The sequence below is a fragment of the Gallinula chloropus genome, assembly GCF_964237585.1.
Source record: "Gallinula chloropus genome assembly, chromosome: Z".
Taxonomy (NCBI): Eukaryota; Metazoa; Chordata; class Aves; order Gruiformes; family Rallidae; genus Gallinula; species Gallinula chloropus.
In genome coordinates this window covers 18,949,097-18,967,614 of record NC_140089.1, presented here as the reverse complement: position 1 = coordinate 18,967,614, position 18,518 = coordinate 18,949,097, and the positions used below count along the sequence as shown (strand labels likewise).

Sequence of the window (18,518 nt, the reverse complement as noted above, 5' to 3'; positions counted from 1 at the left end):
TATCCATAAACAAACGATCACATACACATGTCATTTGAAAACTTGATTATCTTTTTTGAAGGAATATTATGTAGGTTTAATGAAGTCTAACTTCGGATGAGAGGAAGAAAAAAGCCAAGAAAAAACCGGTTCCATGTACCACTGAGATAGTACACATTTTAAGCATATTTAGCAGTGGAAAGAAGATTGGCTGGTGACCTGTTCACTAAGAGCAGTGGGATAAAACTTAACAGCAAAATTATACAAATTTATTCATTTCACTCATGCAACTACATTGCCAAATTTTTTGAGAGACTTGCAGATAATTCTTTATACTGGAAGAAACTAATTTGCAGTGCTGCAATTGTAATGGCCAGCTCCTTAAGATGAAAGTCTTTGTCAGTGGGGTTAATACCATATCTGCCGTGAGCCTCAGTGAACAAATTCCTTTAACTATTACAAATTTCTGCCTAACCCCATAGAAAATGTACCACCTAAGTAAAAAAGATACACATAGGATAGGTCAAATGATTCTCCTAAAATGAATATTTCTTCTCTCTTTAGGGTGGGAATGGCATATGTTTCTCTCCGAGTAAATAAAGATACCACTACACAGACGGTGATCAAAGAAGTGCTTCCATTACTAGGAAGACAGGTAAACAAACGATCATAAGCATGTCCATGCACCACCTAGTGACCCTAGAGTGGGGTGTGTATGTTTTTCTCTTTAGAAAAGCGATAACCGGTACATGGTTTATGTGAATGTTGTCAATGTTTGGTAGATGTTCTCTTGATGCTGAAACCTTCTTTAAACTGCTCTGCAAAGAAAATTACAGAAACAGAATATCTGAAATTGGAAAGGACCCATAAGGATCATCAAGTCCAACTCCCTGTTCCTTGCAGGACTACCTAAAACTAGACACTGTGACTAAGAGTGTGTCCAGACACTCCTTGAACTCTGACAGGCTTGGTGTTGTGACCACTGCCCTGGGGAGCGTGTTCCAATGACAAACCATGCTCTCAGTGGTGAACCTTCCAATCTGGATTTCCCCTGATGCAGTTTCATTCCATTTCCTCATGTCCTTTGTTCGGCACCTTCCTCTCTGCTGCCTTCCTTGAGGAAGGTGTAGACCCCCGTGAGGTCACCCTCAGACTTCTCTTCAAGATGAACAAGCCAAGTGGCCTCAGTTTCTCCTTACAAATCTTATGCTTGAGATCTTTCATCATCTTGGTCACCCTTCTCTGCACACACCTTAACAGTTCATTGTCCTTCTACTGAGGCACCTGAAACTGCACACAGGACTTGAGGATGTGCAGCATCAGTGCAGGGTGGGACAGTTAATTCTCTTGACCAGCTAGCTATGCTGTGCTGGATGCACCCCAGGATGTGCTTGGCTTTTCTGGCTGCCAGGGCACACTATTGACTTGTATTCATCTTACCATCAACCCAACCCCCCAGATCCCTGTATATGGGGCTGCTCTCCAGCCTTGTATCCCCCAATTTGTACATATAGTCAAGATGTCCCCATCCCAAGTGCAAAATCTGGCACTTGCTCATGTTAAATTACTTACAGTTTGTGACTGCCCAGCTCACTCTCTAACCTTTCCCATTCTTTCTGTAAGGCTTCTTTATCCTCCAGGGAGCCCACAGCTCCTGCTAGTTTAGAATCACTGGGAAACTTAATATACTTTTGATTCTTGCATTCAGATCATTTATAAAAACATTGATGAGCAGTGGCCCTAAAATGGGAGCCCTGGGAACTCCACTGGTGACTGCCATAAGCCTGATGTTACCCCATTTACTACAGCCCTTTGTGCCTGACCCATCAGCCAGTTGCCCACCCAACGCATTATTGACTTATGTAGCTGTGTGCTGGAGAGCTTTTTCAGAAGGGTACTGTAAGAGAAGTACCAAAAGCATTCCTAAAATGCAAGAGCACCTAATGTGCTGGCTTTCCTTGGTCAACTAGATGGGTGAAATTGTCAGAAGAGGAAATGAAGTTACTTAATCAGGACTTTCCCCTCATGAACCCATGCTGGCTATGACCAACAGCTGTTGTCTCTCAGTTTCTTTTTGATAACTCCCAAAAATAACTTACTCCATAATTTTACCAGGCACTGAGGTGAGATTGACAGGCCTGCAATACCACAGCCTTCTTTCTTACGCTTCTTGAAAACTGGGACATTTGCCAGCTTCCAATTTGACTGGAACCTCTACAGAATCCCAAGACTGTTGACAAATAATGGAGGTCCTGTAATGACATCAGCCAGCTTTTTCAGTGCCCTGGGACGCACCCCATTTGGCCCCATAGATTTATGCATATGCAGCTGGAGCAGCAAGCCTCAAACAAGTTCAGGGTCAGCTGGGAGTTTATTATCCCCTCAGTCATAGCCTTCTAGCACAGGGCTCAGGGGGTCCCAGGGCCCCTCATCAATGTTGGAAGATAAAGGCAAAGAAGGCATCGAACGTATCCACTTAGTTGATGTCATATTTGTGAGGTGATAGACCTTGTCAAGCAATGGACCAGTGTTATCTCTGATCATTCTTTTGCTATCAGCATCTTTAAAAACACCCTTTTTTCTTGTCCTTCACAGTACTGGCCAACTTGAATTCTAATCAAGCTTTGGCTGCACAAGCTGTCTCCCTTCAGCAGCAAACAGTATCTCTGTAGTCATCAAGGACTTCAAGGAAGGACTCAAGGCTGAATGGCATGCATGTTTTTTACCATCTGCATTCCTTCCCACATCATTGGGAGTGATTAGATGTGCATCTTGTAGATGCACAACTTTACTTGGAAGGAAATCTCTCTTCAGTTTGACTGTCTGTCTTACAGTTGTTGCCAACGCCACGTTAGTAGACTCTGCAAGTGTGTGCCAAGGCATTGGCAGTCTCAAGCATGAAACTATAGTGTGCACATTTCATTGAGCACTTGGGGCTTGTAAACACACCAGGTCAGCATGCTTCCAGTGCTCCAGGGAACAACGCCGCTCACAGAGGGCAGCCAGTGCCCTTTGGGGTTGTTTTCAGTGTACAGGTGAGCATGCATGTGGCTAGCTGTCTGCAGTAGGTGGTGACTGTAGATCTCTGTCTAGCTGTACACAGCTGTGCAGTGCACACAGCTTGTTTGGTGGCGTGGGATGGCTCTAGGATTTGATTTCAGTCCTTCAAGTGGTGTGGATCTTTTAACAAAACATGGGAAATCTTGTCTGAAGTGCAGTCTCATCTGAAAAAAGCAACAGGATCTTCTGAGGGAAAAATCTAACAGGATGGTCGGGTACTCTGGGAAAGATCACATCCCTCTATTTGGGAATCTAGTTTTAAGTTGTAAGAGACTTAATTCCTTGGCTCAGTTGTAGTTTCTCTGATACTCACAGGATTAAGGGTTTTCTCATTTTTCTGTATGAAGATGCATATACAGAGAATCTCTTCTGTAGATCCAGAATTTGCCTGTGAAAAGAGCTGAATGTAGCAGGGACTTTCTGTCTGGAGTTTTGTGGGTGTCAGCAACGTGTTCTGCAGCAATGGTGTTGTGGAATGTGTGTACCAGCACATTGTAAGCTTTCTAGTGGCATGGTCTCTGAGAACAAGAAAACTCAAGGCTACAAGGGGCATCAAGACCAGTCATGCAGCTCTGGTAAACAAGAGGAGGAAGATAAGGGCTGTAGTTCACAGACAAAACGCAGTGATTGAGATGAGTGGATGAAGTAAATGACCACCAGGGTCCTTGAAGACCACCTAAAGACTGTAGTACACATGTGGGAAAGGGTGCAAACCTATGCTGATGAATTCTCAGGAAAGTAATGAATATGTTAATCATTTATTGGAAAGGTCATGGATGTGTGTAACCTGCATATAAGCTGTGCAACTACCGATCGATCCCGTGCTGCACACTGGGGCAGTAAGGAACACCTGCTTACTCGTTACCAGGGCTGTTGGGGTTGGACTGCAGCTTTTCACAGCATCACCTGTGCTGAAGAACCTCTCCACGTCACCCTCATCCAATTCTAGGAAAAACAGATGTAGGCGGTTGAGGCTTCTAATACCTCTGTTCGTGACATTTAAAGCCAGATTATTTGTCCTCTGAGTTTCAAGGCCAAAAATTAAGGGATTTCCTTCATCCTGAGTGTTGCTTGTTTCCAGGGTTGCAATAATCCTAGTAAATGGTTCAGCTCTTGGCTGTGCCAACCTTTCTCATCAGGGTGCAACCCTGGCAGCACAGTTTGGAAAAGCCACAGTGGCACATGGAGGAAGGTTTTCGTTTTGTTCTGTCAGTGCCAGTGAAGTGTCCTAGAAGATGGGGGCTGATAAGCCTGCTTTTGCCAAGCCTGGTTCCTAGGCCATCTTCTCAAAGAGCATGTTCATTCCCAGTCTTGCAGAGTTCTGCAGTGGGTAGAGTTAACAATGGGTTAACCAGTACCCCTTCACCATGGGGCTGTGGGGATGCCAGTGTAGTTAACGGCATGGGGAGGCTGATGCCCTATGTAGGAGGCTGAATGTGTGAAATGAAGATTATTCCTGGCTTGGGACCTGCATTAGGTGAAGAACATTGTGGTTGATTTTAAAAAGTTTAGTTTTCCATGCTCTGTGTGTGCAGTGTGTAACTTTAAAGTACACATCTAGCAAAATATTTCATTCAGAAACTACTTTTACATGTTGCATCTTCTTGGCAGACGGAGTGCCCCCAGAATTTCAAACTGGTGGAAGTGCTTATGGGCAGTAAGCAAGGTAAGTAAGGAGCACTGGCCAAAGGCACATCTGTAACTGATCTTCTAACCTTTCCTTTGGTTTTTTTTTTTCCCTTTTAACACAGCCACAGTTAAGGTTTTTACAATAAATGCCTTCACAAATGAAACTTCACAATCATGTTGAAATACTTAATCAGAAGAGATGTTGGTTCTTTTTGGTCTTGTGTGTCCTATGGGAATAGGGTTCCTGTCTCTGTTAGTGGTTTCTGGTAGGTATTGACACATTGGCAAAGAGCCCTGTTTTAAGGAGCTGCCTTTAAGTGATGTAACTTTTTAAACTGCAGTTACTCAGTAAAGATTAATTTTAAAGTTCATTTGGCTCTCCTTCTCTCCTCTTTCCCCCTGACACTGCACCTCAGCAAGAGGAAACTCAGGGCTCGAGGTAGTCCACGGAATGTGTAATGAAGTACATAAATACTCAGTCCTAGCATTGTACAAGAGGTTTGTGATCCTGCAGGAGCTGAGCTGATGTTCTCCAAGTTCACATCCCTTTGTGCTTCATTATTTGTAAAGCTGCATGGAGAGATGCATAAAACCACTGAAGTAGTCTGATGATGCCCTCCCTGGCCACACCCTAGTAAATATCTTTATAGTTCAAATAATGACCTGGTACTTTGCTTTCTTTGTGAACATTATCAGTAGGTTGTTTTGTAAGGTTATTGTAGCCTTGTGAATGTGTTACCTTGTTTGATTACGGGTGCTGTTTTAAAGCATCATTTACAATCTCACTTCCGGAAGGTGCTACAATTACTTTAATGTTTTAATACAATACAGAAGTTGGTTATTACTGTAGTTTTCAGGGAGTGTGGTTTTAAAGTTTGTCAAACAGCTTGTTGCTAAAGTACTGCTTGTCTTTTGAGTGGCTTCAAGCTGTTTCTGGTTTTTTTTAAAGGAGGGTGTTGTTAAAGAACTTTGAACAAAATCAGGCTGTTCAAAGCACCTACGTGGGTTTTATCTTGAGTAATGAGTAGTTTGGGTCTGTGTAATCCTTTATGTTAAGGTCAGTTGTATGCAGAGTTGTGTATTTGCCCTTTTTTAATTGAGCCCAGTAATAATTTACAGTACTTTCAAATACGATTTATTGTTTTTGTTGTCTCTAGTTCAGCGCATGATCTTGGACAATCAGGAACTGATTCTTAACAGACTCAAGGACATAAGAAAGGTAAATCTGAAAAAGGCCATGATCCTTTTTTATAGCAAGTAGGGAGTCCCCTTTCTTACACAAAAAGTAGGTAATTGGTTATTGCCCCAGCTGGCTCATCTGTTAAGAAGCTAAGTGCTTGGACTGAAGTTTGTTTCTGTTCCTGGTGCTGTCTAGGCGTGGAAGACTTGATTGCTAAGCTCAGAACTATTTGGAATTTTGTTTCATGGTGGTTTTTTTGCCAAACGTCACGTCATTTATTTTTCCTTGTTTTGGTAGACTTCAGTACGTCAGATGAATCAAACAAGATTCTACATTGTGGAAAACAGTCAATCCATTGTGCGAGTAAATTTGTTTGTTGGTGGCCTTCCACCTCAGCTTTCCCCTGAAGAATACACAAATATTCTGAAGGATGAACTAGCTATCAAAAGTAAGTAAACAGGTACATTTTGAGATATATAGACTTGTACAGAATAAAATGTAGTAGCATCTATTGTTCCTTTTTATTATTTTTGCTTAATATTTTCTGGACATATTTGAAAAATCAGTCTGCCCTGTACCCTGCACTTTTATTCTTTTCAGCATGCTCGTTGTTGCATGAGAGATGTGACAGCTCATTATTCACACAGTCATTACTACAGTACTGGAGTTTTATGTGACCGCATCATCTTTTTTAGGGAAGAAGCATCACTTTTCAGAAGTGAACCAGTACTTACCATCGACCATTCAGACTATGGTAGCCAGTTTAATTCTCTGTGGAGAATCACCTTTATTAACATGTGACATCTTTTGCATGGACTCTCCTTTGTGGTGTTCATGAGCTCTATGGCTGATCATGGAGAAGTGTGAACAGTGTGCACACACATATGGACAAGCACTCAGTGAAAATAACTTACTTTTCTTTTTTGAAGAAGTGTAATTGATTTTTTCATAATACACTTTCGACCAACATGTTCTGTAAACAGTATCAGGAATGTGTCATGCTTTTTGTTTCAGGAAACGAAGCATTTCCCCCAGTCTTTTATGTAACTTCAAGAGGAATTAAACTTTAAATGCCAGAAAGAATTCATAGTCACCTTTTATGAAAATCAGTTTAGCTTTTCTAACTTGCAAAGTAAACTTAGGAGAGGGAAAGTGTTAGCTGGAAGTTCTCCCTATATTTGTATAACTTTTAATATTTATTTATATTATATTTATGTAACTTCAAAAATATTTTAAATATTTACTCTAAATGTACCCAAGGTTTTATGTGTTTATGTTTTTATCCTTTGCAGCAAATGTAGTATCTGTGAGTCATGTTTATCAAGCACAAGGTAAGCATTAAGATTTTTGCCTTGCAAACAATGTCTTATTTTCAAAGCTGCAGCCTAATACTGGAGCCTGTAAGCACAGAGTATGTTAGTGCTATTGCATAAGCAAAAAGCCCTTCAGACAAAATGTAACATGCATTTATGAAGAGCAGTGGATTAGTGTTACCTTATTAAAAGAAAAAAAAAGGTTGGCTTCATGCCTCATGTACCAGGAAGTGATAATATTTCATCATAAAACCAAGTTTTAAAGTTGCACTTCAGTTCAATAGTCTTAACATCACTGAATGTTAAAAACTCTCCAAGAATTCACTATTTATTTTGACTTCAAAATACTAAAATTTGGGACTGCTTTTGAACTTGATGAGATGGTTTCACGGTGTTTGTTCCCTAGCACAGTCTTAAGTGGGGGTTCAGTGTCTGGAAGCCTGAAAAAAATCAGTGCACTCATCTCTGGATTCATCCTTGCAGCTATTTCTTTGCTTTGGCTGTACAAATTTTATTTCAGCAAGGTCAGAGAAGCCTTGAGGCTTCCAAGAGCTGGTGCAGCAGTGGCTCTGTGATCAGGTGGAGTTCTGCAGTTGGTAGAACATGAAAGTGTGGAATTTTTTTATGCTTAACTGTCCATATTGGAGATGTTTCACATCCTTTGCCAGGCTTACCTTTTAACGTGGCTGTTAAATCTTTCTGTAACACGGTTTTGAGGATGGATGTGTGCTTCCTTTTGTCTCCACATCAAGACCATCAGTTTTTACAGACTTTTCATAAGGAAAACCATAAAGCTTTCAGATGTGCTGTCTCCTTTTTGTAGTTGTCATTGGAGAATAGTTCTTTTCAGTCTTCTCACTTAAGAGCTTCATTTAACCAAGTTTACCTGCCATGTGTGTTTTAGATGCTTCTGCTTGTACATGAGTGTTATTGTTCTTTGTTGTTCTTTTCACTTCCTGAGTATTTCTGTTTTGGATAACTTCCTGACTTGCACTTAGGGTTGCTGCCCAGTTGTACTACCAACTTAAACCTCACGTGCTGCCCATTACGCACTTTGATCTTGTCCTGCTCTGTTTTCCTCCTGGCTAAGTACCTTAGCTTTAAATTAACTTGTCACTATTTGATTTTCCTTTTATTTTTTTCCTTTTGTCTTTCCTTCTTCCCCAACTTCCCCACATTGACCTAAGCCAACAGAAAGATCTTCTGTTGCTTCTCAAACCAAATCTTTGCTTGCAGTAATTCTTACTGAGCTGTTGTCAGTGAATGGAACCACTAGTTTTCTATCAGTGAGCTACAAGATGAAACCTGATACCTTCATCACTTTCTCATAAGAGCAGCCTGTTAGTTATGATAAAGAGTATGTAAATAGGCCATACTTCTGAAGCCCAGAGAAAGTCTTTAAATATGCATCAGTCCTGAGCTGCAGTTCTACTTGTCCTCAAACTGCTCTGCTCTAACAAAAGGCTGGCCTGTGTTGGGTGGCATGAAAGAAGGCTTGCAAAACAAAATTCAGTGATAGCCAGCAGCAAGTGCTGCAGAGCAGCTTTTACTGAATAATGTCCTGAGTAAAACGGGTAAATATCTGCTGTGATACAATGCTAATTTCCTAATAATAAAATAAAATACAAAAAATAGTTCTGATATCTCTTTACAGGTGCTGTTGTACTCGAAATTTCATGCTTTTCTGAAGCTGAAAGAATATATATGCTAGTTAAAGATACAACTGTCAATGACAAGCCTCTGAATGCTGTGGTGATTCCTGAAGTTATGGTAAGAGATGGGTTTTAATTTAAAGTGTGTCTTAAAAGAAAAACAACTACCTTAAGACTTTTTCTGATGAAAGTAAAGGAAAATGCATTGTTTTCAAGGGAGCCATGCAGTAAGTTTCTGTAAGTTGTGTGATGGAAAAAAACTCTTGAGAGCCCTGTACTTCATACGTATACATGTGGTGTAATTCTGTGAGTTAAGTAATTTGTCCTGCTACTGTTGAGTTGTCAGGAATAACAGCACAACTGTAAAGGGGAGAAAAATATTTTCTTCCTTTTTCTTTCAGCAATCAGAAAGTTAAATCAGAAAATAGTGGGTTTTGACCAGGATGATGTAGGTTCTGTCCAAAAAAGAGTTTAGCCATAGTTACTGTCTGCTGAGCTGCTGTGTATCTTGCAGATACTGTCTTCTTTGCATTATTGCAAGTGAAGTGAGGGTTGTGGTTTGACTTCTTAGAACTTCACAGTTGAAACCTTAAAAAAAGTACATAATTAGTGTAAATTATGAAACAGGTTTAGATGGAAGCATCGCAGGTTCAGTACCTATAGCTGCAAACTTAAAGCTTGCTTTTCCCATTTGAAGAGTCCTGTGCTAGCCAGAGGTTTCTGGAGGCAAAGTTATTTTTTTATCTGAGCGGATACTAATGGCAGAGCTCACATGGAAGTGGCAAGATTGGAAACTATACCCCCTCCAAAAAACTGAGTGCCTTGCATAGGCATTATGTGTTGTGAGATCCTTAGAAACTGAGGTTCCTCCCCATCCAAAGTAGGTTTCAGAGTCTGTGTTACCAGAAGCAGAAAGGCAGCAGGAAGATGTGACTGCCTTCGGATGCCCATTTTCAAACCCATTGTGAGCTGTGTTTTCCTGCACTGTGTGCAGAGCTGGACGTGCTCCACTCTGCTGATACGTGTGTCTGGGTTTCTCAGGCTAGATATGTGTGAGGTTAATGCCTTGACACCAGGAAAATATGTGTAATGCTGGCTGTTATCTGATGCAAAGTATTTCTTAGATACTCCAGTTTAGGGGACTGCTAGGGATTACTTTCTAGTATGTAAGGAGAGAGGGGCTGCTCATGTATGCATACATTTTGTTTCCATTTTAGTGTGTATTGTTTATATTTGGTCATCTCACTGAAATAAGCCAAGACTTAATCTAAATAATATTTCAAGTGTTGTTCATGTGTGCTCTGGCCACCCAGCTTACGCAGTTCACTAATTATGCAGGGTAAATTAATAAGTGGTTATTGACCCTACTTTGGTTAGCGATTGGACTCTTCCTCCTGAGGTACTTTCCAACCTGGAATTTCCTTTAATCTTATGACACTATTAGCCTTTGCTTATGCTTTATATATGGGACCACTTAAATACAGCACCAGTAAACACTTACACAGGAACTGAGCACAATATGAAATTTATGCTGTATTTGACATCCCTCTTGTGGGTGAGATAAAAAGTAATTGGGAATGAAGGGCTAATATGCAGTTTTAGGAGAAGAACGTGTGATAAAGGGCATGGTGTTTTGGTTAATGAATGATAGTTCCAAATTACAACTTAAGGAACAAACAAAACATAACATCCCTTCTTAAAAGTCAATAAAACCACAGAAGTAGATTATGATTAGTAGGATTCTAGTCTTACATTCTCCCAAGGTGAGGTTTGCTTACTCTGTGCCTGATACACCTTTTGAGGAAGACACCCAGTTCTAGACTGACATGGTCAGCTCTGCCAGAAGCAGTTCATCCTCTTGATACCATTACTGAAAAGTTTGAATGTAGAATCAGTTTGCACTAACCACTTGTTAGAAAGTCAAGCCATTAGTGTGATCAGACGTGTTGAGCTGTTTCATCATCATAGGCCTTTAAGAATTTAATTGAACACTATCTTGTTTTGCAATACCTACATAAATTAAAATGCTCCTTTTGTTGAAGCGTGAAAAAAATAGTCTTTTACAAAGCTGTTTAGCTGCCCTGTGTAAGGACCTGCCAGGGATTATTTGGTATCACTCTTTGGTAGCATGTCAAGCTGAAAGATGTTGTAGGACTGAACCTCAGAATTGCAAGCTAATTTACCAGAATGCCTTTTTCTGTACTGGCAAACAAGGAGGTCAGCAGAGAGTGGCATGAGGCCAGTACCAGCACAAAGGTGACAAGTTTTTGTGGCTTTATCACTAATGCCACTTATTAGTGGAGTATCCTCCCACATACTGTATTTGGGTACCTTATGAATAGTAGAAAAAGATGTGGGAGTCTTCCAAATGGGTGAAACATTTCATTTCATGCTTCCCACTAATGGCTTCCGCTCATGTGTCCAGTCTAAAAGCATGACAGTTTAGTGATCCTTTTAACAGAAACACCACAAAAGGTTACTTTCCACTCTTCTTACACTGCTACAATTACCAAAAAGGCCTGAGCTCACACTATGTTTACCCAGCAGCTGCTCTCATTGCGTTGAGACATCTTGCCCATCGTTCCTCATCTGATGCAATGACTCCTTTCTGGCCAAAGTGGATGATGTACGCACTTGGGGTCTTGTGAGTCCTTGCATGTGGAAGATGCTGCAGACAGCCCGCTTGCCAGTGTGGAATTTTATCACTTGGAGGTACATCTGCACTTCCTGGAGACAGCCCACCACCCTGGAAGATGTGCCGTGGCTGTGCTGGCAGGACTGTGGCACAGAACACCTTGTTCTGCTTTGTCAGGAGATGTGATTACACACAGTGCACTCCACAGAAAGGGGATTAGTGTGGGTAATAAATATCTTGCCCCCACGTTGCGCTAATCCTGACGAATTAAACGATTCACTGTGACTGTCAGTGCCTAAATCGCATGGCCTCCTTCAGCTGTGTCTTACAAACCAGCAATAAATTCCCTCCTGAACGCCAGCCAACGCACAACCCCTCTGCAGGTTTCACTCCTCAGGCAGAGCTCTGAAGCCAGGACTAAAGGGGGAAGGGAGTCCTCAGGCTGTGAGTCACACATACCCTTCTGCCCAGTAACAAAGTCATTCGTACATCCCCACTGGGGCTTTATTACGGGATAAAAGAAATCCTGCAGCACAAGAGTGCTATCCTTGAGGCTGTAATCGTGACAGAGTGTACTTTTCAGTACCCTGCTCTGTTGTACAAACTGTCATAGGGGTTTTAAACCCTACAGAAGGAGAATAGTTTTCTTACAAGCTGGCCTCTATCTAGGGACTTAGCACTGTTTCTTAGTCCTTTAAGTTTAGTGAAGAGCGATGATGGGAAGCAAGTTAACTGTAAGGCTAAGCACTTTTCTAAAAGACTTCTCTTTATTCTGTATGAGTGCATTTAGTCCTACATAGGTATAGTTAGGGATTTTCATTAGAAGGTAACTTGAACAAAGATGGTTTCGAGTGGTAGAACCACTCAAAGGTATGTTGTTAGCTCCAGGCATTCTCTGCAGGTGCTTGTGAACCTTAGTAGTGTTCAAAGTAAATGTGTCACTTTTTTTGGTAGAATATTGCCACTGGACAATTAGGAAATTTAGATGGCGGTTTTGTGCAAGCTGTAAATACATATTTACAACAATATATATTTACTTGGGTGAGGATCTTGGACAACTTTCCACAACACAGCTGTGCTTTTGAATGCCTTGGAGCTTACTGTGTCTCAGAAATCACTGTGATTCCCTGAAGTTGCTTTTGAATTATTTTAGTTACGTGGTTTTAAACCCAGTACACTAGGACTTGCCTGTAAAAGTAAGTAATATAAAACATGTGTTCAGCATGTCACTTCTAAATGTCCAAACCTAGTTATTTTTAGAAACTGATTTCCTGAAGAAGAAAAAGGTAATCAAATGTTCTTGTCCACGTTCAAGTTAAGCTAGTGGTTTGACTTGAATGTTGTTCTGGTTTCTTTTCTCTCATTCTTTTTTGAAAAAGATTTTGTTTACTTTAAGCTGAAGAACTTAATATTTTTTTTTCTTTCTATTAACCCATTATTTGTTTTTTAGCCTCACAAGTTTCTGGGTGTTGGACCAAGCCTGAGGTTCCAGATAGCATGTATAGTGCAGAAAGTTGGTATGATGAAACTTAGGTAGTAAAAAAAGCTTTGTAGAGGAAGAAATGGGAAACGTTGAGGTGGGAAATTAAGGCGGGGTAGAATCTGGAACAAGGGGTGTGGGAAGGGAAGAGTTTGCCCTGTTACCCCATGGGATGTGGTGTTTCCTTTCAGAGCAGCTCTGCCTTTGGTTGCCTGTGGGAGTTTCAAGGACCATTCATAATAGAATGTGGCAGATGGTGGCACAGGAACTGATGGAGTATAAGGGCTTTACTTTGGGAAAAGCCAGAGCTCTGCTTACTGTGTTTATTAATGCCTGTGATGGCTCAAAAGGAGGAAATCCACACATCCCAGTGAGAGAAGTGGATCCTTGAGCTGTTGAGCTTACAGCTCAAGAAGTCCTTACCTTTTCTGACAGTGGCATGCATTGGTTTCCTTGGACTTCCTTTGCTGGCTTACCAATATCCTTTCCATGTGCTTGATAGAAATAAATGTATTACCCTTGTGTGTTGAGCACACTCTGAATACGTACTTCTGTTTTTCCAATAAAGCCTGAACATGGAGATGATTTTGACTTAGCTGTTGACACTGAATAGAGCAAAGGTGATTCCTCTGGAGAAAGCTGTGTGGACAGCTTTGCAGTCTCTGTCTTACCAACCCAGCTCTTTAGCCAGCAGTGAAACCTTTCCAATAAATCAAAATTTTAAGGCTCTTCTGGCTACTTGTCGGCCAAAATAGCCCTTGTTTGGCAGGTTTTTTTGGTTTATTTGTTTTCAGAAAACATACCTATTTTCAAACAACGTTTCTGGTAAAACCCAGAGGACAAGGAAAGAAGGGGCACAAGAAATGCATGCTCCACCAGTGTCCTTACCTTAGTGCTTCTTTGCCCAGTGTGTTTTCTGTCTGTGCCTGCAAGTCACACTGGACGGTAGAGGGCATTCCTCATCCAGGCAGTGACACAGATGTGGGCATCTTGAGACATCAAGATGGTGTGACTTAGAGGATTTGCACTCAGCTCCTTTGATGAAATCTCTCAAATACAGGGAAGCCCCAAATGACTGATTGTTTTTAAGCATCCAGACCAGCTCACAGGTAGATAATGGTCTGGGGTATCTTAACATGAGACTCTAATTTGCCTTCCCACAAAGTAACTCATTAATGTGTCCTAGTATGTCCATTCTTTGCCTCCTTTCTAGCCCTCTGGTGAACACTCACAGAGCTATTGGTGTCTCTCCACATGTTTGCAGGCTTCGGTCATGCTGCTGCCTTACCGCCCCCTGAATCATTCTTGTCTAAATTGGCTTATATTTAGCAATGTTGTTCTGTTCCCTGAATCCATCTTGTCAGCTGCGTGACAAATTGCTGTTCCCTGAATGCTGTCCAGTTTGTAAATGCAAATTACCACGACTCAGGGACTGTGGCAAACGTCTTCGTTTTGCAGAGCGCACTCGTTTAAATGCCCACTGGATCTTTCTGGCATGTACTTGCCCACAGCCCTGTGGCAGGACAGAGGAAAGGTGTGCTGGCATTTCCTGATCTTTCCAGAACCATTTACAAATTGTTTTAAAGAAAGATTTACGGGATGATAACCAAGTCCTGAGGGGCTGCCTCTGGTGGCTGGAAGTTCTGGCCTGCAATGGGGCTGCAGGTACTGTTCCCACATGGTCAGTAGAGTATCCTGGGATATGCCTCCTCTGCCATGTGCAGTGGCTTCCTTTGGAGTGGTTCTGGGTTTCATCCCACTGATGAAAAATATTTAAATGCATACTTTTAAAACAAGCTTTATGTGTCTTATTTCATGGGGAGGGGCATGCAAACCCTCAGTTTGAAATGCTTTGCCGTTGTAAGTTAACGTGTTCTAAGACTAGCACAAAACTTAAATGTAATGTTTCATTTGTTTTGGGGAGAAATCCTCACTTTGCATGGAATGTGTTTGAATTGAACGTGCCTCTGGAAGGTACCTTATGTCTCACGCCATTCTTGGCATAGACTCTTCACTGAGAATGTGTGGTAAGGATGCTCACTGCACCTTTACCTTTAACACTAGGCTCAACTGTGCAGTTGAAGTGGGTTAAGGAAACTTCAGCTACCCAAAAAACAAGATCAGCAGCTGATCTGTCCACTGTCTGGACATTGAATCTTCTTGTTTATCAAATCTGGGGGTTTTGTTTTGTTTTTTACTAAGCATCAAGGAAGCATCAGGAGATCCTTCAGAGATGTGGTAGTAGTTTTCCTTGCCTAGTCATGGTTTTGGCTAATCCTTTATGTTGTCTACTTTCAGGCTTCCAAGATACCACAGAACTGCTGCCCACTTCTTGTCTTTGTGAATCCAAAAAGTGGTGGTCTAAAAGGTCGGGATCTGCTGTACAGTTTTAGAAAGCTGCTAAACCCACATCAGGTCTTTGAGCTTACCAATGGTGGCCCACTGCCTGGGTAAGTAGTGATATACTTCTTTTTTTTTTTTTTAATTTATGTTGCTTTATTTGTTCAAAGAGTGGATCTGATTAATGTGTTACACTGCTTCTGTTCTGTGTGTGAAGACCAGAGCAGTGGTTTGCTCCTTCTGACTCATTCTCACAGTGAAAACTTTGATGTTCTCTAAAGAAAAGAGAAGTATGTGACTGTGTCAAGTCTAATAGAGTCCAGTCCTGGGAAAATCATAGGCACTTTACAATAACACATAATTACTAAAAATAAAAATACTTTATAATCGAATGGGGATGGAAAGAGAAATGTCACAGTGCCTGATGAGGGCTTGTTTTTGCTTTGATTTCCTCCAATGTTTCATGGGAACTAACAGGAAAGTATAATAAAATTTTCTATCCTGACTCTTGAAACTTGGCCACAATTGCAGAATTACCAGGGCCAGCCTGATCACAGCTGCAACATTTCTAAATACAAGGAACAGAACATCATGTGCTTGCAGGGAGGCAGGAACCGATTACTTGATTTAGTCAACACCACTTTACCAGCTGCATAAAACGAAAGTGATGGCTGTAGTCTGCTTGGGATAGCCTCATTCCTTCAGCACTACTTTAACAAGGAGCTGTCATGAGAAGGTCTTCAGAACAAAGGCTTACGCTGGAGAAGTGCAGCTTAGGCAGGAAGCAAGAAAAATAACCTGAACAAACTCTTCAGAGTTTTTGTCAGAACTACGTAATTGTGATGTCTTTCCAATGCTGCAGCTTCAGTAATGGGTTCATTTTGTTGTGCCCATGTCACCCTCCTGTAGCTGTCTGGCAAAATGCTTCCACTGGTTCATTGCTGCTTGTGCAATGGGAAAAATATTTCTTTGTAGGATATGTTGGCATGTGGGATGAAAAGCCACAAAAGGGTAAGAGTGACCTAGAAAATAGTACTATGAAGAAGAAAATGTACTGTGAGTCCAGTGACACACAGTACAAGAGAAAAAAAATCACAGACCAGCAAACCAAAACACACTACTAATCAACATCTCCACTAGGATTTAGCATTTTAAATGTTCACATTGAATATGTGAATATTCATATGAGTAGATGTCTGTGTCTTTGGAGTCAAAGAAAGTGATGAACAATTTAGCTGTGAAGAATCTTAGAAGAATGCAGGTTTTATGCTTTAAACAGCTTTAACAGTTCTTGTATTTCCATTTGCTTTGTTGAAGTTGATTCTGGGAACTGATGGCATCCAATAATAATGGAATCCAATAATAATGTGTTATCTTAAATGACATTGCATATTAAGAGGCTTTTCCTGTGCTGCATTGTAACATTTCTTTTCCCCTTTGCTTTGTTTCTCACTGGAGGTTTCACACGTTCTCTAAAGTCCCCTCCTTCCGAGTGCTGGTGTGTGGAGGCGATGGCACCGTCGGCTGGGTCCTTGGTGCGCTGGAGGAGATCCGGCACAAGCTGGTGTGCTCGGAGCCCTCAGTTGCCATTTTGCCTTTAGGAACAGGTGGGAATCACAATGAGTGCTGTTCCTCTGAGGGCAGAAGTTCTCCAGAAGGTTTATCTTTGTTTATCCATCTAATAAACAACTCAGTGTTGCAGTAGAGGTACCAGGACTCAGATCTGGATGATGCTGGAGAGCAAACACACTATCAACTTTTCAAGGAAACCTGAAGAGAAAATGAGCATCAGGAGAGTTGGTTTTGGTGTGTGGGAGTGGGCAGGAGTTGGAGAGGGCAAAATACTCTTCCCCCGTCAACTACAGGTGTATCAGCCATTGCTGTAAACCGGTGAGCTTGGATGCTCCTTGACTTCTCAACTCCATAATAGGTTTTTCCATCACTTATTGTGGAGAGTTTTCAGATGAGGCAGCATATCTGTATGTGATATAAGTGCATGTACAACCACAACAATGCTTGTGGGGTTTTTTCTACTTGTTAACTTTTTGGTGACCTTTTTGGAGCACCTTAATGTGATTTGATTTGTAAAACAGGACTGATGCACTTTTTGATGCTTTGAGCTAACATACTAAATGCAGTCATATCTTGGCATTCTTCATTGTTGCCCAGGCAATGACTTAGGGAGGGTCTTGCGCTGGGGAGCTGGCTACAGTGGGGAGGACCCCTACTCGGTTTTGGTTTCCGTGGATGAGGCAGATGATGTTCTTATGGATCGCTGGACTATCCTTTTGGATGCAGAAGAGCCACCTGAAGGTGCAGAGAACGGCATTGCAGAACCTGAGCCTCCAAAGGTGAGCTGGGCATCATTTGGTTTTGATTCTTAGGAACTGTTGTTCTAGCAAAAATCACAAAGATTACAGATATTAACGTAGTTTAATATCTTGTTGCTTACCTGTCTTTGAGCTTAGGCCTTCATGAGCTATTGCAGTCTGGCTCTAGGGCTTCAGTTCCTTTTTGGAGGAACAGCAACCATAATACTAGTAAAATTGGATTGTCAACAAAAAAACACCCCCACCAAAAAAGTACTCTTACCTTCCTTTTAACAGTTTAAAAAATTACTAGGAGTTGCTAGCATATACAGGAAGTAACTCCTTCAGTCATCTTACTGCCATTGCATGACTGTGTATGTGGTGTCTGCTTAATTTTGGCATCAGTTTTATTTTTTTGGATTGGAAGTCCCTGTTCTTTGGTTCCTATTGCTTGTTTCTCTTTAGGAAAATAAAAATGTTGGTTGTGGATGGTGACTTCAGAGCTTTGTATGAATGGTGTTTCTGTTTATCTTCAGACAAACCAAAGAAAGGGGATAAAGGGGTGGCAAAAAGAAAGAAGGAAATTGTAATACTGGTAGCAGTTGTCTAAGATTGTAGTCCTTCCTGGAAAATTCTAGGTGTTTTGTGTCAGCTGGAGGATTTTGGTTGCTCAGGTTCCAGCTGTTTTTCACTTGGTGGAGATAGGAGTTATTTTGACAAGTGCCTGCTCTGTTTTTTAAAGGTGAAGAGTGGGAGGGTCGAGGACTATGATAGAAAAGCTGTGAACTGGCATGCAGAGGAAGACTTAATTGCAGAAATGGTTTAAATCTGTAGGGACTTGAGATTTGAAATACTGGGAGCTATTTAAAATGCAGCCGAGTAGGTAAAGTTCAAGTCTTTACTTGTCTCGTGTAAAATTATCACCTTCCAGAGTAAAGTGT

General features: G+C 41.3%; 1 protein-coding gene across 1 annotated transcript in view; it reads left to right on the top strand.

Annotated features, from left to right (window-relative positions):
• DGKQ (diacylglycerol kinase theta) overlaps positions 1 to 18,518 on the top strand; it is a gene marked incomplete at its 5' end in the record, with an annotated part of 90,962 nt that overhangs the window by 59,047 nt on the left and 13,397 nt on the right. The window contains 9 exons of the mRNA XM_084277955.1: positions 544 to 634; positions 4,651 to 4,705; positions 5,826 to 5,887; positions 6,146 to 6,296; positions 7,141 to 7,179; positions 8,816 to 8,931; positions 15,227 to 15,378; positions 16,727 to 16,875; positions 17,438 to 17,619. Coding sequence (XP_084134081.1) covers positions 544 to 634; positions 4,651 to 4,705; positions 5,826 to 5,887; positions 6,146 to 6,296; positions 7,141 to 7,179; positions 8,816 to 8,931; positions 15,227 to 15,378; positions 16,727 to 16,875; positions 17,438 to 17,619 — 997 coding nt within the window. The remainder of the gene's footprint in view (positions 1 to 543; positions 635 to 4,650; positions 4,706 to 5,825; positions 5,888 to 6,145; positions 6,297 to 7,140; positions 7,180 to 8,815; positions 8,932 to 15,226; positions 15,379 to 16,726; positions 16,876 to 17,437; positions 17,620 to 18,518) is intronic.